The sequence below is a fragment of the Oncorhynchus tshawytscha genome, linkage group LG04, assembly GCF_018296145.1.
Source record: "Oncorhynchus tshawytscha isolate Ot180627B linkage group LG04, Otsh_v2.0, whole genome shotgun sequence".
Taxonomy (NCBI): Eukaryota; Metazoa; Chordata; class Actinopteri; order Salmoniformes; family Salmonidae; genus Oncorhynchus; species Oncorhynchus tshawytscha.
In genome coordinates, this window is record NC_056432.1 from 45,464,822 (window position 1) to 45,488,947 (window position 24,126).

The following is a 24,126-nucleotide window of genomic DNA, read 5'->3' on the forward strand; positions in this document are numbered from 1 at the left end:
TGAACTGTTTTTAGTGTTTTGTGTCATCTAACAAAAGTGCTGGAAACTCTTATTAGAGAGCCACAGGTGCTCCCCCACTGGCACCCTGTTCCCCATATAGTACACTACTTTTGACCAGGGCCCATAGGGAGTAGTGTGCCATTTGGGATGCGGCCAGTGTGTACCAACTCACCGATAATGTTGTGTCTACAGTGAGGGCAGGTGTGGTGCTGGAGGAGCCAAGGGTCCACACACTTCTTATGGAACCTGTGGGCACAGGGGATGACCCGCAGCTCCTGTTGAGGGGAAGGAGAGCAGGAGAAGAGGAGGAGGAGGAAGGGGGAGAGGAGGAGAGGGGGAAGAAGAAGAGTTAAGGTTAGTTAAATGGCTTATGCCATCGAAGGACATCATTGGCGTTTGATGGATGAATGGCCAACAGGTGGCAGCAAAGCAGCAAGAAGGTTTCTCTTCTTCACTGGTGTCACATTATACATCAGTATACAGCTACACTGAACAAATCCAACCTCACCATCAAACCCAAGACTACACTACTCATCATGACAGCACAGAGCCCTCAAACTACACCAGTCACCCTTATTCTCAAACCTGACACCATGCCGTTGGCCGAGCCAGAGAGAGCCTTATACAGAACACAGCAAGACTCACTGACACAAAGAAGGATCGTTATTATTCCGTTCTTGGACAGAGATGGCTCAAGTTTTTCCCTCCGTCTCTCTCGCCGTTTCCCTCTCTCCCACTCTCCTTCTCTCCCTTCCTCTCTCACTGCCCCTTAGCATGACTCATCTCCTCTTTGGGCTCTCTCCCTCCCATCTTTTGTCTTACTTCACTGCTCAAACCCCTTTGATGCCATTCAGCCTTTTATATCACGACTATGCTTTGTTGTGTGTTTTCTTCCCCTGGTTTCCCAAGACGACACATAACACACTCACTGACTGGGTCCCTTGGGGGCCCGGGGCTCTGGGTTGATCCCCTGACGTCTCCAGGCTGGGCCATGATTAGCAATGCTGTTACTGTAAACCTTCAAAGGTCCCAGATTAGGGTCTAGGAAACATCTTTCTACAGTGACTTCCGAAATTCAAGTCAGTTTGACCATGTGCCTTAAACTCACCACTTTCAAATACCACTCCAACTAAAATGCCACTCTGATATAAGGATCTTTCTTTATGAATAGTATTCAGTGTGTGTGTGTGTGTGTGTTCGCTCTCGCACCTCTCCGTCGATGTACTTCTCCAGGCAGATAGCGCAGTCGGAGGTGGAGCTACTGCTCAGTGAATCCGATGCCCCGCAGCTGCTCTCGCGCTGCCCTTTGACCTTGGCCTTGAACTTCCTGGTCTCCATCTTCTCCAGGGCCTGGATGGCCATCCTGTTCAAAGAACTCTGGAGATGGGGAGAGGGAGGAGAGAGAAGGGATAGAAATGGTCAGGCTGGGAATAATGGTACACAACAGGTACATAAAGAGAGGTACAGTATTGGTAGATAGTGTTGGTAGACAGGTACAGTGCTGGTAGACAGGTACAATGTTGGTAGACAGGTACAATGTTGGTAGACAGGTACAGTGATGGTCATGTAGCCTACATAGAGTCGGCAAAATATGTTGAGGACAGAGTGTCCTTAGCATGCCCCAGTGTGAACTCAACTGGAAAGAAGTTTCGTAACGTGTGACAAACTGCTATTTTAATTAACACTTCAAGGAAGTCGATATGGCTCATCAGGAACACACACACGCAAACAGAAACACGTGTGCACACACACTGGCAGGTTTCTCTATATTAATCCCAAAAGCAGTCCCCTGGAGTGTGTTCCTATGTCTAACACACACACACAGGTGTGCTGGCAGGATTTCACCTGCTACTGTGCTGCTCTCCATCAAGGTTAATTAGATGTTAAAACCTGTTTTGAAGACTGGTTTTTGTTCGGAATTTCGGTGACTGACGTGCCCAAAGTAAACTGCGTGTTACTCAGGCCCAGAAGCTAGGATATGCATATACTTGGTAGCATTGGATAGCATTGGATAGAAAACACTCTGAAGTTTCTAAAACTGTTAAAATAATGCATGTGAGTATAGCAGAACTGATATGGCAAGCGTAAACCCGAGGAAAATCCTTTTGGAATATTTTTTGTTGTTGATGTTCACAGGCCATTTCAGTGCTAGCCTATGGGAAATACAAATAGATAGGACCCAGATTGCAGTTCCTATGGCTTCCACTAGATGTCAACAGTCTTTAGAAAGGGTTTCAGGCTTGTTTTTCGAAAAATGAGCAAGTAGTTGGACTAACTACAAGGTGTCTCTCATTAGAAAAGTAGCCTTGTTGGCGTGTGAATGAGGTGCGCACACTTCATTATTTATCTTCCCTATTGAACATACTATTCTCCGTCTTAAATATTATCTTTATTTAGATATTAGCTTCTTATGGCTGGGGGCAGTATTGAGTAGCTTGGATGAATAAGGTGCCCAGAGTAAACTGCCTGCTACTCAGTCCCAGAAGCTAAGATATGCATATTAGTATATTTGGATAGAAACCAAAGTTTCTAAAACTGTTTGAATAATGTCTGTGAGTATAACAGAACTCATATAGCAGGCAAAAACCTGAGAAAGAATCCAACCAGGAAGTGGGAAATCTGGTTTGTAGGTTTTCAAATCATTGTCTATTGGTCATATTGCACTTCCTAAGGCTTCCACAAGATGTCAAGAGTCTTTAGAACCTTGTGTGCTATTCCTACGGTTTAGGGTTAAGGTTAGGAATTAGTGTTAGGGTTAGAATTAGGTTTAGTTTTAGGGTTAGGAGCTAGGGTTAGGTTTTTGGGTTAAGGTTAAAGTTAGGGTACAAGTTAGGGGTTAGGGAAAATAGGATTTTTAATGGGACTGAATTGTATGTCACCACAAGGTTATCGGCGCAAGACTGTGTGTGTGTGTGTGTGCTCTCGCTCACCTGGCTTCTCCTCTGTTTTAGTTTGATCTTGATGAGCAGTATGAGGCAGACCAGAGATACCACTACGAAGAAGGCCAGGAAGATCCCCATGTCAAAGTACTCCGTAGGCTGCTGTCGGGAGGGAGACATGTGGAGAAGGGTTTGTTAAATTATGTATATTACAGCCCAAGGCAGACATCTCACACACATGCTTGCATACACACGTGCAGGCACACCGGTACTGACGCACAGGACTGGGCATAGATGCACCCCTGGCACCGTCCATTGATAAAACGACTGTGTGAAAATTGTTGTGATATAACGAAGAATAGAGAGCGAGGGAATAAAGGAGAGGCTCAGATTTCTCTAGAAGAATGTCTTCCCATGTCTGTAACTGTTAGCTGCGGGACTAGACTCAGTATAGTGCTTTGTGAAGTGTGTAGGGTTTAAATAAGAGCTATGATCAAAATATGGTTTGGCTAGTCCATTCACTTGCAGTTGTGTGTGTGCGCACACACACACACACACACACACATCTAGCATCTTCCCAGTAGTTCTGGTTTGGCTTGTCTGGCTCTTACCCTTGGTGGTCTGTGCTGGATTCTGGCACGGGCCACTTTCTGCTTGTTGACTATGTTCATCAGCTTAACAGCATCGGCCCCCTTCACATAAACCACTGGCCTCTTCAGAGGGTCCTCCGCTACCTGGTTCAGCTGCAGGAAAGGAGAACACACAACAGGTCAGCTATACAAGAGAACACACACACACACACAACGGGTCAGCTATGTAGGAGAATACCGACACGGCCAGCTTCCACATTTGGCCCGGCCCACACCACATTAACCTTCAGTATTGTAAATGAAGAATAAGAACTGTGTCCTATCATCAACATACTCATTTTATTTCCCTTTGAGAAAATAACCTGTAGGAGAGAGAGAGATGTGGAAACTGTGGACTGCCTCCTCCACTGAGCTCCTCTTTCTCCAGTTTGCTGTCGGCCTCCCTCCCTTCCTGCCCTCTCTAGTCCATGTGTCAAACTCATTCCACAGAGGGCCGAGTGTCTCTGTGTTTTAATGAATTAAGGTCCCCATTTTAGTAAAGAACAACCCTCACCTGGTTGTCTAGGTCGTAATTGAAAGGATAAACCCAAAACCCACAGACACTAGGCCATCCATGGAATGAGTTTGACACCCCTGTTCTAGACTGTCCGTCAGCCTCCCTCCCTCCCCCTCCTCTCTAGTCTCTCCAATCAGCCTCCCTCCCTTCCTACCCTATCTGGTCTCTCTAGTCTCTCAGCCTCCCTCCCGGTCCTCTCTAGTCTCTCCATTCTGTCGTCTCCCCTCCCTCCCTGTTCTCTCGTCTGTAATTTAGAAAGGCCAGGGGAAATACCAGGGATATTCACTTTTCAATTTCTTCCCGTCGTCATGTTACCAAGTGAAATATGCTCTCTCTGGTTACAGTATAGCAAATGGCAATTTCACATCTCTGCCTCTGCTTGTGTTCTTTCCCCCTGCAATCTACAAAGTTAATCTACACTAGACTCTCAAAAGTGCCAACACTGCTAGCAAAGTTATGCTGCATGTGCTTGAATTGAAGAACAAAGTGAATTTGAAAGATGAGATACTCAACCACTCGAAGTCAAATGGAACTTAAAAAAAGTGCTTCTCTATTATCAAAAACCATCATGTTTAATTCTACATTAAATTAAAGCCTTCGTAAAAGTAGATAGATCATGTAAATGGCAAGAACAATTTAAAAAAGAGAGGTTAAAAACATTAACTTTCTAACCCTCTCTCTCCCTCCTAATTTCACCCGTAGTACGTTAACTCTAACTCTCCGTAACCCCTCCTCCCTGCCCCTCGGCCTTGTGGGTCGTGTCTGTACCGATTGGGCAGCTGCGACTGGAAACCCTCTTAGGGGAATTTAACCCCGCGGGCCACACTGCCTTTCATGTGGTCCCTTCTCAAGCCTTTTATCTCTGTGGGTCGCTGCTACACTGCTGCTGTTGCCTACAGCCTGGAGGCCTGAACACAGAGAAACCTGCATGTCCGGGCCTGGTGCTCTGGGCCTGGCTGAATACCACGGGAGAATTCTTCTCTCTGACAAAGCTGCTATCGACGCTGCACCGGTGGAGGCTAGAGGGCGGAGGACAGACTTCTGTATTACAGACAGGGAGCTCACCAGCCAACAACATAGAAACAGGAACTAGCTCAGGTAGAATGGAAGGAGAGAGACAAAGAGAGAGAGGGAGAGAAGGAGAAAGAAGTAGAGAGAGAAAAATCAGCGAGAGAAGAGAAAGAAAAAAAAAGAGTCAGAACGAGAGACTTGGATTATTCGGGGTACTAGGGGATGAGGTAATGTGTTGGTGTGCAGTAGCAGCTCTAAACTACCTCTGCAGTTATGAGCTCCACAGAGCACGGTCATGGTTGAGTAAAACCCTAACCTGAATATCAATTTAACGTCCCTCTCACACAGTACACTGTTCTTAAAGCAGACAGGGTAGGACTCAGTGTGCATCCTAAATGGCACCATATTCCCTATATAGTGCACTACTTTTGACCAGAGCTCCATGCACCATATAAGGAATAGAGTGCCATTTGGGATGGGTCCTTAGGCTAGACTCAAAGCCCCTAATAGTTGAATGAGCCTGCTTCATCCACATGGGTTTGACCAGAAGGGGAAAAAAGTATATTGTTGGGCAAACACACAACCTGCTTGTCATAGCAGGGCATGTCTCAGTCAGTTGACAGTGGTCTGTTAGGACAGAAGGTCTTTGAAAAGAGAAGAAGACTTTGGGTGTTTGAATGGAGAGGAATATATTTTTAGCCTTAGCATGTTGGCTTAGCCTCTCTGTTTCCTCCATTGAATAAGTGGAGACTTCGAATGCGAGTGCTATGTGTGTGTGTGTGTGTGTGTGTGTGTGTATTGACCTGATCGATGGCATCAGGGTTTTCGGACACGTCGAAGATGACAGCCGTCGCTCCCCTCTGAACCGCTCGCTTCGCCTGCAAGAAACAGAGAGAAACACAATCATTAGATATGCATCAATCATTCAAATGAAGGCACTACTTTCACTCTCTACTTTTGTTTACAAACATCACCTTGAACTCAAATAAGTACATCTGAAACGGAAATTGAAACCGAGAGCCAGACAGACAAGATCTTTGAGGTCGAAAAACAGACGTGTTGGCACCAAAAAATGATGCACGCGCATCAATGTGGCCGGAAGGTGTGTGTTGTTACGATTCTGAACGGACAAATAGCTTGCAAAGATGACAAGAAGCTGCCTTGTGGGGAATCCTAGGTGGCTCGTTTCAGCATGTTGTATCTTGTTATAGCTAGCTAACCAATGTAATTAATTGAATGTAATTGAACAACAAGTGTGTGCAAATGGGTTTGTGTTTTCAATAAACATTCGGAGACGAAATATAGTTTACATGCTGTCAATAGTCTAAGACAACCCAGTCTGTTTTGCCCCATAGTTGCGCACTCGTCAGTTTTGTTGCTTAACATCCAAAGTGTGTCTACACTGAGTGTACAAGAAATTAAGAACAGAGTAGCCGAGTGTTGGGCTAGTAACTGAAAGGTTGCTGACAAGGTACAAATCTGTCGTTCTGCCCCTGAACAGTTAACCCACTGTTACTAGGCCATCATTGAAAATAAGAATTTGTTCTTAACTGACTTGCCTAGTTAAATAAAAGGTAAAATAAAAAATAAATACAATTTCTTCAGAACAGCCTCAATTCGTTGGGGCATGGACTCTACAAGGTGTTGAAAGCGTTCCACAGGAATAATGGCCCATGTTGACGCCAATACTTCCCACAATTGTGTCAAGTTGGCTGGATGTCCTTTGGGTGGTTGACCATTCGTGATATACATGGGAAACTGTTGAGCGTAAAAAACCCAGCAGCGTTACAGTTTTTGACACAAACCGGAGCGCCTGGCACCTACTACCATAACCCGTTCAAAGGTACTAAAATCTTTTGTCTTCCTATTCACCCTGAATGATACATACACACAGTCCATGTCTCAATTGTCTCAAGGCTTCAAAATCCTTCTTTAACCAGTCTCCTCCCTTTTGTCAATACTGATTGAAGTGGAATTAACAAGTGACATCAATAAGGGATCATAGCTTTCACATGGATTTACCTGGTCAGTCTATGTCATAGAAAGAGCAGGTGTCCTTAATGCTTTTTAGACTCAGTTGTTTCAATGTATTTTCCCCCCAAAGACATTGTACTCTCACTCCCAGCCACTGGAGGGGGTTGTGTGACTTTGAATGGCCTGACTCCAGCAGCAGCTAGGCCCAGCAGCTAGAGAGAGAAAAAGAGAGACAGAGAGAGAGAAAGCACGAGCGAGAGATGACCGAGGGAGTCGACCCCAGTCCATGGAGAGGTAAACAACACGATGATAACTTTGGAAGGACGAGCACATGTGGTCTGTCTCTCAACTTTCTTTCTTACTACATGGTGTCACGAGAGACAGACCAGTATACCAAATGACAGCCTATTGCCTATGTAGTGCACTTCTTTTGTCCAGGGCCCAGGTCTCTGGTTAAAAGAAGTGCACTATAAAAGGGAATAATAGGGTGCCATTTAGGACATACTAAAGAGCTGCCTGTTTTGGTGGGATGGTGTTTTGGCCTGCTTGGTGACATCACCATGTGGTGAATTAGTTAACAGACCAATAAGACAAAGAGTTCCAAAACTCTCTGCCAGTAACAGCTCGTTTTCAGTTCTGTTTGAATTATTCATTTTGATATCTCACATTTGGGGTTCACTAAGGATCGCCTACTCTCGAAAGTATTAATCTAAAACACTCTGTTGGTGACAGACAGGCAAAGCGGCAAATGAGGTGACCCTCAATTCCATCAAAGGATCAAAGGAGACACTCTCCCGCCCTCTGGTTATTCTCACTTCTCTTCCTCAACCGAAGTGTCACTACTCTAGTTCTCATATCGACTGGATACCGGTTGCCAGCTCACAAGTGAACCGTGAAGGGTATTGCTGCCGAGCATAGGTCTTCAGACCCTGTTGAGAGGTTGACTTCTAACCAGGTTTTTGATTTAAGTAGAAATGTCTACTTCTCAGTCTCCGTTAGTAGCTAGTGTCACTGCTAGCTATTGAGACTCAGTTAGCCCATGCTGCAAGGCTTTGGCTAACTTGGCTACCTTGCTGAGAGGCAAGCAAACCTCACTAGCATACCCTAACTGCAACACGGTAGCTTTGCTAGCTCCCTTCTATTGTCTAGTTAAGCTTTGTTCACCCATTGTGTTAGCTAGACCGACCCTCTCTGCCTCCACGGCACCGTCGGTCACGGGAGCATTTTTCTCTGAATGCTAACTCGGTCACTCGGTTTCCTTCAGCCAGCACTGAGCTAGCCACAGCACACCTTCACCATGAGGTGGCTGCTAGCTAGCTTACGCCCCACTAGCTTCGCAGCTATAGCGTTACAGAGTGCTCAATATTGCTTGTGCTATGCCGCAAGGCTCCTAACTAGCTAGCTTGGTGTCGCTGTTTACACAAGCTACTCTTTTGCTAGCTTCTAACTAGCTAGCCTATGCCGTCTGCACGTTATTTTTACAACAGGCATTGTTCGGTCCCCCTTATCCGATGAAATGGCCACTGCTATCCCATCCCAGGACGAGCCTATCCCAGCACTCTAACCCCCACGTTCTTGTGCTTGCGGCTTCATGATAGCGGGGAAAGATTCCCTCCCTCTATGCATTAATTGCTTGGGTAGGGAACATGCCTAGGAGGCGCTCGAGGACCCAGAGTCCTGTAAGCACTGCAGATTGCTTACTACAGCAGGTCTGAAGAGGAGGCTGAAATGGGCTTTTATCTCGTTAGCCCCCTCATGCCTCTGAGCCAAAAGCGACAGCTGAGGCTCAGCTCCCCACAACCGAGCCCAGTTTGGGCAAGGTCATGGATAGCCTCGACTCCCTCCCCTGACTGTCGAAGTAGTGTCAGGGGAAAGCGAGTTAGGGGACATCGAGGATGATGATGGGATCAAGTCACGGAAATCCTTGAGATAGCGCACAGGAGTTGGGGACTGATGACCCCATTCTCCCATCCTCCAGTGGAGTTTGGGCTCCTTAATGTCTACAAGCGGACCGTGTCCAGATTCGAAATTGAGTGCCTGTCTTCTATAGGCGCTCAAGGTCTGTCAAGGTCACGGGGACCATTATATTGATTTATAATGGCAAGGGTGCTTGGAAGGGCCCTCTCCTAGAGGAGTTGACCTCTTGGCCACTGTTTTTGGGACATGTCTCATTGTACTGAGATTGGTCCATGTATTGGGCTTTCCCTCACTTTTTGAGGTTTTTCCTGACGGGTTGTCCCTGCATCTTCTTGGTCCGTACTCCCTTAGTTTCGGGACCTCCGAGGGTTGCTATGTAGGGACTTCCCTGGCTTCAGAGAGCATGTGTTGCGATACGCAACTTGACCATATCCCCACATGTGAGATATATTTGAAAAAGAGAACTTAAGAGTACCTGTGTAACGTCAGTTCTCTGATATTATGAGTGAGATATCTCACAGCATTTCCCTGCGCGCAAGAGAGTGAGGAAGAGAAGCATGCTTGATAATAATCAGAGGGCGGTCCTTAGCGAACCCCACTCAAAATATCACACTCATAATATCAGAGAACTGGGTTTCCCCTCCCCACTCAGACCTCGCCCAGACAGTCCTAGAGCAAATTGATCTTTGCTAAGAAGCTATTTTTGTTTATTTTACCATTTTAATTAAAACAATCACAGTAAGAAGTTTGCTAAGACCGTCTGAGAATGGTCTGAGTGGGGACGGGAAAACTGAAAACTAGCTGTTATTGAGGTTTATAACTCTCTTGCTTGTTGGCCCTATTAACCTATTTAACTCATGGTGATGTCAACAGGCAAGCCAAAACCTCATCCCTCTGTACCCACTGTTTCTTGAATAATTTTACTTATACATTTTGTAAACAAACATTGGAAGGGGCGGCAGGTAGCCTAGTGAGCGTTGGGCCAGTAACCGAATGGTTGCTGGATAGAATCCCCGAGCTGACAAGGTAAAATCTGTCGCGGGCGCAGAAGATATGGATGTTGATTAAGGCAGACCCCCGCACCTCTCTGATTCAGAGGGGTTGGGTTAAATGCGGAAGACACATTTCAGTGGAAAGTAAATGTAAACAAACACTGTATAGCCTCAAAATATGGTTAAAACTATCATTTTTATATCAGAGATGGTAAGTCCTTGCTCTGTCTATGGATTTGAGAGTGATTACATTTCTCCAGCCCGATCCCTCAGCTTTTTAACGAAACAGTGACATGTAGAACGCTTTTTTATTGTTTCAACTGCTGATTGGCCCTTTAACGCATACTTTCCCTGACCAACCAACATCCATTCTGTCTGGGCCCTGGGGTGTATTCTTTACGCTGAATCTGTTGCAAAAAGTTTCGCAACAGAAACTGTTTCCTCCAAGCGCTATTGAGTTGAACTGTTTTGTTCTTCAATTAAAGTTGGAGTTAAGCAAGCTGGAAGAAGTTGGAACAAACCCCGCGGACTTCATTCCACTTTAGAGCACGGAAGAATCGACAATTTATAGGGAAGGGAAAGGCGATACCCAGTCAGTTGTACAACTGAATGCATTCAACTGAAATGTGTCTCCTGCATTTAACCCAACCCCGCTGAATCAGAGAAATGCGGGGGGGTTGCTTTAATCGATAAAACGTCATCGGCACCCGGAGAGCAGTTGTTGTTGGGGGTTAAGCGCCTTGCTCAGTGGGCAGAATGGCAGATTTGTCCAACTTGCCGGCTCGGGGATTCGAACCAGCGACCCTGTCTTTCCATACGATAGATGTTCTATCCCAAAGATGAGAACTTGCAGAAGCCACCGTGTAGGGGAGAACGGGGAAACCCTTGGGACTCGTGTTCCCTACAACCAGGACGGATTCTTCTCCAATACTGTACAACCGGAGAAAGATCAGTAGAAAGACTAGCGAGGGAGAGCAGAGAGCAGTCATAGGCTCTTGTCAAAAGCAGTGCACTATAAAGGGAATAGGCTGCCATTTGGAACATACTGTGCTTGATCCCTCCCTCTCTCTGTATTCCCATCATCTATATACAGTACCAGTCAAAGGTTTGGTCTACCTGTGTAAAGGGCCCATGGAGTGGAACCTTTCATCAATTGGGCCAAAAGACCTTCCAGGAGAATGGAACTACACACATGGAACATAAAGTACCAGTTATGTTCCATGTGTGTAGTTCCATTCTCCTGGAACGTCTTTTGGTTTGGACACACCTACAGCACTCATTCAAGGGTTTTTCTTTATTTGTACTATTTTCTACATTGCAGAATAATAGTGAAGACATAAACTATGGAATAACACATATGGAATCATGTAGTAGCCAAAAAATGGTTAAACAAATCAAAATATATTTTTTATTTGAGATTCTTCAAAGTAGCCACCCTTTGCCTTGATGACAGCTTCGCATACTCTTGGCATTCTCTCAACCAGCTTCACCTGGAATGCTTTTCCAACAGTCTTGAAGGAGTTCCAACATATGCTGAGCACATCCCAAACCATCTCAATTGGGTTGAGGTCCGGTGATTGTGGAGGCCAGATAATCTGATGCAGCACTCCATCACTCTACTTCTTGGTCAAATAGCCCTTACACAGCCTGGGGGTGTGTTGGGTCATTGTCCTGTTGAAAAACAAATGGTAGTCCCACTAAGCGCAAACCAGATGGGATGTCCTATCGCTGCAGAATGCTGTGGTAGCCATACTGGTTAAGTGTGCCTTGAATTCTAAATAAATCATAGACAGTATCACCAGCAAAGCATCCCCACCCCATCACACCTCCTCCTCCATGCTTCACGGTGGGAACCACACATGCGGAGATCATCCGTTCACCTACTCTGCTTCTCAAAAAGACACAGCGTTTGGAACCAAAAATCTCAAATTTGGTCTCATCAGACCAAACGACATATATCCACCGGTCTAATGTCCATTGCTCGTGTCTTGGCCCAAGCAAGTCTCTTCTTCTTATTGGTGTCCTTTAGTAGTGGTTTCTTTGCAGCAATTAGACCTTGAAGGCCTGATTCACGCAGTCTCCTCCGAACAGTTGCTATGTGTCTGTAACTTGATCATTGGGCTGGGCTGCAATTTCTGAGGCTGATAATGCTAATGAACTTATCCTCTACAGCAGAGGTAACTCTGGGTCTTCCTTTCCTGTGGCGGTCCTCATGAGAGCCAGTTTCGTAGGTAGGTGCGTCCAAACTTGAATGGTACTGCACATCTGGCCAGGCCAGGCTGACTGGCAACCCTCCACCTCAATCCACATTCACCTTCATTTTGACTAGAGGAAGTGTGCAGTGAGCTGGCACTGTGTGCGTGTGTGTGTGTGTGTGTGTGTGTGTGTGTGTGTGTGTGTGTGTGTGTGTGTGTGTGTGTGTGTTCTTTAATACAGGTTCTCACAGGGTAGAAGGGGATGAATGATTCACTAATGCTTCACCATCGATCAACAACAAACTGACTCACAACAAAGTAGTACTCCACATACGGAATGCAGTATGCAATCCACACACAGAGACCAACGAGTTGATTCTAATGGGGTTAAATAGAACTCTTTGACTAGGCCTTTCTTTAGGTCTACAGTCGTGTCCACTTTATAGGCACTAACACGTTTCTTTTTTCCCCAACTGCATAAATGTGTTTAAACTTCTGAGGCGAAGACTGAATTATCTTATTCTGTTATCTGTGTGTTTCCCTCTCACCCAGTTTCAGCTCTCCATTGCCAGGCTCTGGCTGTAGTCCATTTAATTCAGACACTTTGATGTTAGCCATCTACGTTAATAATTAATAGCTCTTGGTAAGACGCTTCAAGAAGAAAGAGATCCCTGCTAAAGAATCTCCATTTGGGCATGCGCTGCAGTGTAGGGAGTCGCCTGCCTGATGACAGCAAAAATGTACCTACAGGCAAGCGCAGCTCCCTCTTTTAACGTAAAGCACACACACACGAACACACACACACACACACACACTGAGAGGAATGATGAGGATTGGGCTGTTTACATCAACAACAAAAAAAACTATTTCCCCTGAGCAGAGCAGAGTGGAGTAGAGCACAACAGAGCAGAGTTGAGTAGAATGGAGTAGAGCACTGAAAAACAGAGCAGAGTAGCAGTGTGCTCAAGTCCCTATGAAGAGGGAAAAGGCCGACACAACGTCATATGTCTTGTCACACTAAAACCTTCTACTCCTGCTCTTTCACACACTGTTCAAGGGTTTCTATGAAGTAAAAAAAGAATATGGTGGTGTTGTACATGTGTAGCATCGGAAAAAAAAAACAATGTTCTGATCAGTAATTCCATTTGCTTCATTAATTCAAAACCGCTCTGGAATTTCAAGTAATGTTACTTCCACAGCTACCAGATAACAATGTGAATCTCCATAATATATTTGTAGGAGAACTATAGAAAGATATGGCCTTGTCTTTGCGTAAGTAAACGGATGACTGAAATAACAATGTAAAGTTGCCTCTAAAGTACATACAGTACGTTTTAAAGTAAACAAAACATGAAACAGGTCAGAAACTCTAAACTCTAGCTGTCTGCCATGCCATGCATATGGCCTGTCTGTCATAAACACTTACACTTACCCAGAGCTAGTCGGAGTCTCAAAGAGCACCCTACTCTCTACATAGTGCACTGCTTATGATCAGAACCCTATGGTGCCAATTGGGACACAGGCACTGACTTAAAGCCAGAGCCACAGTGTGCGGCCCAGCCGCTGGCTCAACGGGCTACATGTTGGCCCTGAGCATGAGAAAGAGGGTACAATCCAACCCAAGTGGACAGAAACCACAGCCTACAACGAGGAGAGGAGGAGAGCCTGGCGTCTAGACAGAGAGGAAGAAGAAGCCTATGTTTAGAATGGGTACGTACATCTGCCAGCTTTTTTTTAAAGGAAAGAAGATTTCACCATGCAGTCTGGAAAGTGACTTTTCTCAGGATAGATCAGCATGAACACGAGGTCCAACTGTTAGATACTGTATGTACACCAGTGGAGGGCGGTTCAGAATAATGGCTGGAATGTAGACAATGGAATGGTATCAACCACATGAAAACCACGTGTTTGACACAATGCCATTGACTCCATTCTAGGCTATATTATGAGCTGTGCTCCCCTCAGCAGCCTCCTGGTGTACACATAATGTGTGTAATCTGTACAGCTTCACTCTCTCACACACACACACACACACATACACATAAACATGCACCCAAGTACACACACACAAGCTGCGTTTACACAGGCAGCCAAATTCTGATTTTTTTCCCCCAGTAATTGGTCTTTTGACCAATTAGATCAGCTCTGAAAAAGATCTGATGTGATTGGTCAAAAGACCAATTAGTAGAAAAAAGATCAGAATTGGGCTGCCTGTGTAAACACGGCCTTAGAAGCATGCACACACACACACACACACACACACACTAGGCTGTGTATACACCTGTAACCTGTATACTTAGCTAAGCTCTCATCAGAGTTTAACTCTCTATTTCTCACTCTCTCCTGCTTGCTCGCCCTCTTTTTCTTTCCCTTCCCCCCCCCGCCCTGCTCTCCCGCTCTGCTCACTGCTATAATTAAGTGAATTAAGTCTTCAGAAGGTTCTCCTCTCCTCTGCTATTACACAGTCATTTCATGTAGCCTCCTGGCTTCTCCTCCCTTTATTAAAAGATAAAGGCATACTTTTCTCCCATGGGTTTTCTTACATGTGGTCAGCTTTTTTTCCTCTCCCTCCTTTCTTTTTTTAGAGACCGTGTGCCAGGGCATTATTTACATTCTGCTAAAATAAAACGCTCTGTTCTCAGAATGACTCTTCATCCGACACATATATGTAGACATCTTTGCCAATGGCATTCAAACCAACTGAACTTCGTTTCCCATATGTGACTAATGAACTACTATCCACCGACTATAGGAGATGACATCACAACTGAGCAACATATCTATGCAGTATACATCCAGCAGGAGACCGAAAAAAAATCCTTAAAACGCCACGCAAACTAATGGCGCGAGCACAATAGTTTACCTCAATAACACCGTGTGAGACGACACATTTAGCACATACAGTTGAAGTCAAGAAGTTTACATACAAAATACATTTCAACTCAGTTTTTCAAAATTCCTGACATTTAATCCAAGTAACAATTCCATGTCTTAGGTCAGTTAGGATCACCACTTTATTTTAAGAATGTGAATTGTCAGAATAATAGTAGAGAAAATGATGCCATCTATTTTGTGAAGCGCACCAGTCCCTCCTGCAGCAAAGCACCCCCACAACATGATGCTGCCACCCCCAGTTGGGATGGGGGTTCTTTGGTTTGCAAGCCTCACCCTTTTTCCTCCAAACATAACAATGAGTTTTAAACAAACAGTTCTATTTTTGTTTCATCAGATCAGTGGACATTTCTCCAAAAAGTACAATCTTTGTCCCAATGTGCTATTCCGAACTGTAGTCTGGCTTTTTTTATGGCGGTTTGGAGCAGTGGCTTCTTCCTTGCTGAGCGGCCTGTCAGGTTCTGTCGATATAGGACTCGTTTTTACTGTGAATATAGATACTTTTGTCCTTTGCTGTGATTCTGGGATTGATTTGCACTTTTCGCACCAAAGTACATTCATCTCTAGGAGACAGAACGCATCTCCTTCCTGAGTGGTATGACGGCTGCGTGGTCCAATGATGTTTATACTTGCGCACTATTGTTTGTACAGATGAACGTGGTACCTTCAGGTGTTTGGAAATTGCTCCCAAGGATGAACCAGACTTGTGGAGGACTACCATTTTTGGTTGATTTCTTTTGATTCCCCCATGCTGTCAAGCAAAGAGGCACTGAGTTTGAAGGTCGGCCTTGAAATACATCCACAGGTACACCTCCAATTGACTCAAATGGTGTCAATTAGCCTATCAGAAGCTTCTAAAGCCATGACATCATTTTCTGGAATTTTCCAAGCTGTTTAAAGGCACAGTCAACTTAGTGTATGTAAACTCCTGACCCACTGGAATTGTGACACAGTGAATTCTAAGTAAAACAATTGTTGAAAAAATGACTTATGTCAGGCACAAAGTAGATGTCCTAACCTGCCAAACAATAGTGGTGGTTGAAGAACACGTTTTAAGGACTCCAACCTAAGTGTATGTAAACTTCCGACTTCAACTGAAGCTTCAATAGCACACTTCGGTTTACTCTCATAACCAGTGATCGAGGCAGAATAAAAAATAAAATAACCTTCACTGCTAAATCACAACTTGCTACTTATGAGCTATACACATTGTCCAACCAATCGCACAGGGACATACCATACAGTGCACACGCACATTAACCCCTTTCTCCTCATCCTCAGTGTCGTCCCTCACGACCATGAAATCCCACCCTGAAACCTCCACAGTGACTCTGTACGGCTCTCCAGTTCTATAGGGGGTAAAAACACCACGTCCAGACTCCTGACTGCATGTGGACTTTGAGTGCCCTTGACTTCTAAGTGACATTCTTTTGAAAAAACTCCACTCTCCCTCCGTCCGTAATTCTCCTTTTTAATATCACTGGGGCAGCCCGTTAAGTTGAGTGTTTTACATGAGTTGAGGGGACGTCAACGATACAATTTCAAAGTATTTTTGGAGGATGTAAAAAATGTTTATGAAACACATAAAAAGCCACTTGTGTGTCCACTAGCCTTACAGCCCTCCTGGTGTAGGACCCAAATATCACCCGGATCCCTTTATAGTGCACTACTTTAAACCAAGGCCCATAGGGGCCTGGTCAAAAGTAGTGCACTAGCGTGCTATTTGGGACACATTCCTTGTGTAAACTAGCAGTTTACTGAATGTAAATACGGACACGGGATCACTTGAACCACTCTGGGAGCCACGGCAACAGCCATTCATAACCCTGTTCCAGACGTGAGGTATACTGAGCAGAACAGAATCGCTGGTTTTGTTTGGGTATTTTTAACATGTATCCGTCCTTCGTCTCTTCCTTGAAGTAATCACTAATATAAGACAAAGGAATGGGGGTTAGTACAGGTTTAAGTACATAGTTTTTATCTATCCATTATAGTCGGATCAGTATTTACTTCAAGGCAGGGTGGGGGATGTTTTGTTTTGTTGTGACTGGGGGCTCTGCCTCTTTAATAGGAGCTAGGCCCAGGCAGGCAGCTACAGTATGACGAGGGAAGATTCCCCTGATCAGTGTCATCTGCTCAGTCCAACTTGTAGTCAGTCAATCTGATGGGTCTCATCAATAAGGAAATGGCAACGTCACAGAATAGTTTTCCAAAATTCTTCCAGCTTCACCACCTGATCGAGGCCCAGAGACAGAAATGAGCCAGCATTAATTCTGGGGCCACCCCATCACCACATGTGTGTGAGGGTATGTATGGAACCTTACTCGGAACACAGTGGGTACGGAAGGGTACGGAACCTCGATCGGATAGAGAGACATAGAGAAAGAGAGGACCTCACTAGTAGAGAGAGAAGGGTACAGCACTTTGGGGCTCTGGTCCTCGGGTCTCACACCGAACACAACATAGCCAGCTACGGGAGTGTGTGTGGCTGATGTCATCAGTAAACACGCATTCTGTGGACAACACCATGTTAGATGCTTATGCAAGTTTCTACACTAGATGCTGGCGCAAGGTGCTAATACTATGTGCTACGCTAGGTACCACTAGACGCTAATGCTAGAACGTCAGAGACTATGCTAAATGCTAACGCTAGATGCTAATACCAGGTGCTCCCCTCTTCCCCTCTCCCATTTCTTTCCCATTCAGTCTCCCCCTATCTCATTCCCTTTCTCGCCCACTCACTCTCCTCCTTCCCTAACTTTTGGAAGACTAGCCCAAAGTAGGCAAAAAGAGATCCTAATAGATCTTCTCAATCTCTCTCCCAAAACTCCTTCCCTCTGTGTCTCTCCCTTTCCCCCTCTTTCCTTACCTCCCTCTACCTCTCCTAGGTCCCCCCGCTTTTCCTCTGTCTCTGCCTCAGCGCACAATGATGGGGGTTGGCCATTCAGCCAGTGTTACATAACCAAAATGATACAATTGAGTTGCACTGTGAGTGTGTGTGTGTGCGTGCGTGCGTGCATGAGTGTGTGTCTGCATACTTGTGCCCGCGAGTGCTTGAATGACTGCGTGTGTGTGCATGAGCACCGAGTAGGTGTGTGTGCGTGTTCATGTGTGTGAGGTGGGGCACCTCAGAGGGCCAGCCAGAGCAGTGTGACTTGGCAAACAGCAACAGACCCATTAACGCCTACAGTTCTGCAGGAGAGAACTCTCTCATCAGACAATCTTTCGCTCTACACCTCTCTTTACCTCTCACCCTGCCCGCTGTCCTCCATTACACCAGTCCCTCTTCCCTACCTCACCACTGAGTGTACAAAACATTAGAAACACCTGCTGTCCATGACAGACTGACCAGGTGAATCCAGGTGAAAGCTATGATCCCTTATTGATGTCACTTGTTAAATCCACTTCTAATCAGTGTATATGAAAGGGAAGAGACAGGTTAAATAAGGACGTTTAAGCCTTGAGACAATTGAGACATGGATTGTGTATGTCTGCCATTCAGAGGGTGAATGGGCAAGACAAAATATTTAAGTGCCTTTGAACGGGGTATGGTAGTAGGTGTAAGGCTGGGTTTTTCACACAACAGTTTCCTGTGTGTATCAAGATTGGTCCACCACCCAAAGGACATCCAGCCAACTTGACACAATTTTGGGAAGCATTGGAGTCAACTTGAGCCAGCATCCCTGTGGAACGCTTTCGACACCTTGTTAGAGTCCATGCCCTGACGAATTGAGGCTGTTCGGAGGGGAAAAGGGGTGCCATTCAATATTAGGAAGGTGTTCCTAATCATTTGTACACTCCGTGTGTATACCCATCATCCCTATGCTCTCTCTGTCTGTGTGTGTGTGTGTGTGTGTGTGTGTGTGTGTGTGTGTGTGTGTGTGTGTGTGTGTGTGTGTGTGTGTGTGTGTGTGTGTGTATGTGTGTTATCCACTACCCCGTCCTTAGTTTTACTTAAAACACAGGACCAAATCAAGCACCCATCAGCCACTGCTCTTCCCTGTGTGTGGGTTCTGCCCTGTGGAGACCAAAACGGACAGAGAATGGACAACCGCTAATTAAATATCCTCCACTTTTTCTCGTCTCAATCCCGTTTTTGTTTTCTTTGCTTTTCCAGCCTTTGTGATCCGCAGGAAAATAAACAACCCTTCTGGTCGGATGGTGGGTCAGACTCGGGAACGCTGCTGCCTTTTATAAAAGTACGCCCATCAACCAACCAACTGACCTCCTCTACTTCAGAACTGAGTACTGTAGGATCTCCAACGGGGAACCTGTAGGCATCCAATCCCAGGTAAGGGATGCATACATCTCCCAAGCTGCTATGAGCGTATCATTGATCTACGGAAGTAATACTAATTTACTCTTCCACGGGTCTCTGGAGATTCCTCTGCAGTGAATGTATTACTGATGCTCATTTTCCACCATGTGTGGCTGAGCCAATGCTAAACAAAAGAATCACATGACTAATTGCTGAAATAATACCAACTGGGCTTTTTTGCTCACAAATCTACCAAGTCAACTTCTTATTTTTTTCTTTTTTTTGAAACTCCCCTTAACTGTCAGTACAAAACTGCAGTGCGGCATTACAGTTGAAGAAAGAAGCGCTACAAGGAACTATGCTATTTACTCGGAACATCCTAATGCAAGGACACTCTACTACAGTCGGTCAATATTTCTCATCAATTTGTAACAAAAAAAGGCCCCACAAAATCTTGAATCAATGACATCCTTGCGGGAACGTCCTCTTGGAAACATTTAAACCTGTTTTATAGTCGAGAATTGAAGACTTGTCCTTTGGCTCATCAGTAAATAGAAGAGTGGAGAGACAGAATTGGAGGAAGTTAGAAAGTGAAACACTAAACAGGGACGTAGTAAGTCAGCCACTTATCAAAAGGTACACATCAAAACGACTGTGTTGTATTCCAGTGAAAAGGCTAAGACTACTAGGAACTGGAGTTGGGTTCCTTTTCTTATTAAAACAGGACGTGTGACAAACAAACGTCTTACGTCATGTACAGTAAGATAACATAATAACCTTATCTAAATAAAATGTTTAAAAAAATAAAAACATGACTGCAGGACAGCAGAGTGATGCAATGTTTCCGGGCATTACATCATCAACGTGTGCCACAGTGTAACTAACTAGCTACCACAATCACACAACACGCAACGTTGACCAACCGTTACAATACCTCACTGTTAGTTATCATAATAATGGAGCATTTAGTCATTGTCAGATAAGCATCCACTTGGGTACCTTTAGGGAAGGGAAAGGGGAATACCTAGTCAGTCGCACAACTGAACGCATTCAACCGAAATGTGTCTTCCGCATTTGACCCAACCAGTCTGAATCAGAGAATTGCGGAGGGCTGCCTTAAATCAACATCCACGTTAATTAATAAATAGGATTTTCTACAGAAATCAGAAGCAAAAACCATTTCTATAATCCTAGGATCTCAACTACCTCATCAGAACTGACCAATGCGAGCAAGTGTTGTCCACCTCAAGCATTTTGCCCATTAAGCTGGGTCGGCAGGTTGCCTAGTGGTTAGAGCGTTGGGCCAATAACCGAAAGGTTGCTGGATCAAATCCCTGAGCTGACAAGGTAAAAATCTGTCATTCTACCCCTGAGCAAAGCAGTGTTCCCTGGTAGACTGTCATTGTAAATAAAAATGTGTTCTTAACTGACCTGCCTAGTTAAATAAAGGATCCATTTAAAAAAAAGCTCTTCATCTGCCTCCGTCCTTTTCTCTCCCCCTCACTCCCTCCCTTTCAGGAGACAAACCAAACCCAGCAGTCGTAAAAACACAAATAATGCATGGAGAGCAGAATTAGTACGATACCTGCTAATGATCAAAATCCAGAAAAGAGCCGTTAAATTCTACAACCACCTAAAAGGAAGCGATTCCCAAAACTTCCATAAGAGATGAACCTAGAGAAAAGTTTCCTCAGCCAGTTGGTTCTATGGGCTCTGTTCACAAACGCAAATAGACCTCACAGAGTACCAGGATTAGACCCAACCAAATAATGAGAAAAAAAAAGATAATTGCTTGTCACATTGGAAAAAACTAACCAAAAAAACAGACCAAACTGGAATGCTATCTGGCCCTAAACAGAGTGTACACAGTGGCAGAATACCTGACCACCGTGACTGACCCCAAAATATGGAAAGCGTCGACTATGTACAGACTCAGTGAGCATTGCTATTGAGAAAGTCTGCCGTGGGCAGACCTGGCATTCAAGAGAAGACAGGCTATGTGCCCACTGCCCACAACATTTGGTGGAAACTGAGCTGCACTTCCTAAACCTCCTGCCAAATGTATGACCATATTAAAAGACACATATTTCCCTCAGATTACACAGACCCACAAAGAATTGGAAAGCAAATACATTTTTTAGAAACTCCCATATCTATTAGGTGAAATACCACAGTGTGTAACAGTGATAACACCAAGTAAAACTGAAATGATAACTTAAAAACACAAAATATAAATATTCATTAACAAACGTATAGCTTATTAGACACATTTCTACTTCCTGAACACATATTACTTAAATAAAAAGCATACAGCCTTTTCTTAGTAAAACACAAAAGTAAAAAATAAATAAATACAGTAGTCTTTCCACCATATAGTCAGACACATTACAGCAGCAAGATTTGTGACCGGTTGCCATACAAAAAGGACAACCAGTGGAGCACAAACACTATTCTATATACAACCTTTATTTATCTGTTTATTTATTTTCCCTTTCGTACTTTAACCACTGTGTAGCCATGATATAACATAATATAATCATTATTCCGAAACTCTTGTGAGTGTTATGTTTACTGTTCATTTCTGATCGTTTATTACATTTTTGTTTATATCACTTGCTTTGGCATTGTAAACATATGTTTCCCATGCCAATAAAGCCCCTTTGAATTGAATTGATTCCCCCCCTCCACTGGCAGCCCCTTCAGACGAGTAACAATAACTGGATGTAACTTAGCTCTCACTACTGCCCCCCCCACACACAAATCCTCTCCCCTTCTATCCCTAGCTACGGGCTCACATAAAGAGCTCCCAGTCAGTCTGTCTCGCTCAGCCTCTCTCCCCATGGCTGCCAGGTGTGTTACTCACCCCCCACCCCTCAAACTGTGATTCTCTTTTTCAAGAGCTCTTCTTCCATTAGCTCAACCTCTCAAGGCATGGCTAGCTCCAATGGCACTTCTCACTCTCTCACACTTACACACAAACTCTCAGGAGGGTGAACCAAACCCCACCTCTCTGAGGAGCATAAACTTCTTAAACCTCTGGATGTTCTCTCACATGGACAGAGGAACCCGCCACCACACCATGGAGAGGACAGACAGCTGATCAGATCGAGTGTGTGTATGTGTGTAGCAGAGAGAGGCCCCTGGCTGCATGGGGCCCAGATCAGGCTCAGGCGTGGTGGGCCTCGGCCCCGAGCAGCTCAGGCTCAAAGAGAACAGGGCCATCACACACAGAGCAGCCCAGTATGGAGGAACTCTCACAGAGAGGAACAAACGCACACGGGCTTAGCTATGTGGAGGCCCAGGGAGAGAGAAGAGAAAAGAGACGCTTTGGTGTGGGAGCCATGTCTGATCATATCACTGTGATACGTTTTTTACATTTTATTTTATCCATGTTACCTCTTTGGATAGCTAGCCGTTGTATTTTCTGGCTAATAACAAAAACGGTCAAAACTCACTAAATTAAATATATTTTTTTAAATCACAAAAAAATGTAAACAAAAGAAGTCGACTTTTTAACCGTTTACAATTACATACAAATTCAAGCATGTCGAAGAATTTATCATCTCAAATTAATCCATTTAAAAGACCCCCCCCCTCCTCCTCTGTGGTGCTCCGCTCTTTCATTTCCACTCCCCTCTCTCTCTCTCTTCTCCCTCCCCCTCTTTTGCGCTCCCTCTTCTTCTTTCTCTTTTCTCCCGCTCCCTCTCTTTCGTCTTAAGTCCCCGGGGCTCCTTTATTCTCTCTTTAAATAGGGGCCCGACCAGGGCTGTGAAGTGTAATAATGGTCATTTTTCCTCTCCATTCAGCAGCGGGTAATTCCACCCAGGGACGGCTCACTTTGAGCCACATCACACAAGGAGCTTCCCAGTGACCATGGCAACGTGCTCAGTGGGATCCCGGGGCCGTGAAGCAGTGATTTGGGGGATTTGGTGGGGTGTAGGGTAGCCAGGGTGGCTGGGGCGGTGAGGGCCTGCAGAGGAGGAACAAAAAAGAAAACGCTGTCCAAAATGGAGAGAGAGAAGAGAGAGGAGAAGAGAGAGAGAAGAGAGAGAGAAGAGAGGCCCAGTCTAGGTGTAGAGAAAGCCTCCGACCGAGCGAGCGACACCCCACCAGGAAGAGAAGCCAAGATACTATCAGCAAGTTGAGTCATACAAAACATGAAAGGAGCACCCAAGAGGCAGGCCTCCCTCATGGTGCAGGCAGCTCAACGCTTCACAGGGTTTCACTCTCTCCTGCTCTCCTCTCTCCTCCCTCCCTCCCTCCCCCCTTTTCTCCCCTCTGCCTCCTTCCGCCATGGTATGGCACTGTTTCTGTGATGTGGTGGTGTGGGGAAGGAGGGAGGGAGAGAGGGAACTGAAGGTAGCATGTGAGTTTTATTGTTGGTGCCAAAGTCTATTGATGAACTGATGCTTTCATTGATCATAAGGGAGGATACCTTGGCCTTCTGTTCACCTCTTAAAATCCACCCCAGCACCAGTACATTCACAGGGCCCTCCCTCCCTAACCCTAGAATGTGTGTAATCCACTGGTTAGTTATAGGGGAAACGCTGGATTACCGCTTCATAATAAATCGTCCTACTGCTACTGCGATGACACCAACCACCATTTCGGTCTTCATCACTTTAACGACCACAGCGTCTGACAGTAACATGCTCTTCTGTGGACAAGCTATCCTCATATGGCATGAAAAGAAGTAGGCCCTTAACTCCACTTGTGCGCCCATCTCTGAAAGGAGAGAAAATAGTCCCATCGACCCACCGCTACTCCATCTATTCCCTTCCGCCAGCAGAAAGCATTCTTCCATAAACGCTAGGTAATTACGTTGGAATAAAAAGCTGCAGCTGCATCTTAACAATGCACTA

At 45.1% G+C, this 24,126-nt stretch overlaps 1 protein-coding gene across 2 annotated transcripts in view; it reads right to left on the bottom strand.

Moving 5' to 3' along the window:
- Positions 1–24,126, bottom strand: part of znrf3 (zinc and ring finger 3) — a 111,820-nt gene that overhangs the window by 2,780 nt on the left and 84,914 nt on the right. Inside the window, exons 3-7 of one of the 2 annotated variants that reach the window (XM_024418242.2) lie at positions 5,840–5,914; positions 3,491–3,622; positions 2,931–3,038; positions 1,210–1,377; positions 173–275 (exon numbers count right to left, since the gene is read on the bottom strand). In XM_024418242.2, coding sequence (XP_024274010.1) covers positions 173–275; positions 1,210–1,377; positions 2,931–3,038; positions 3,491–3,622; positions 5,840–5,914 — 586 coding nt within the window. Of the gene's footprint in view, positions 1–172; positions 276–1,209; positions 1,378–2,930; positions 3,042–3,490; positions 3,623–5,839; positions 5,915–24,126 lie in introns of both variants that reach the window. The other variant, XM_024418241.2, reaches the window with a different exon arrangement.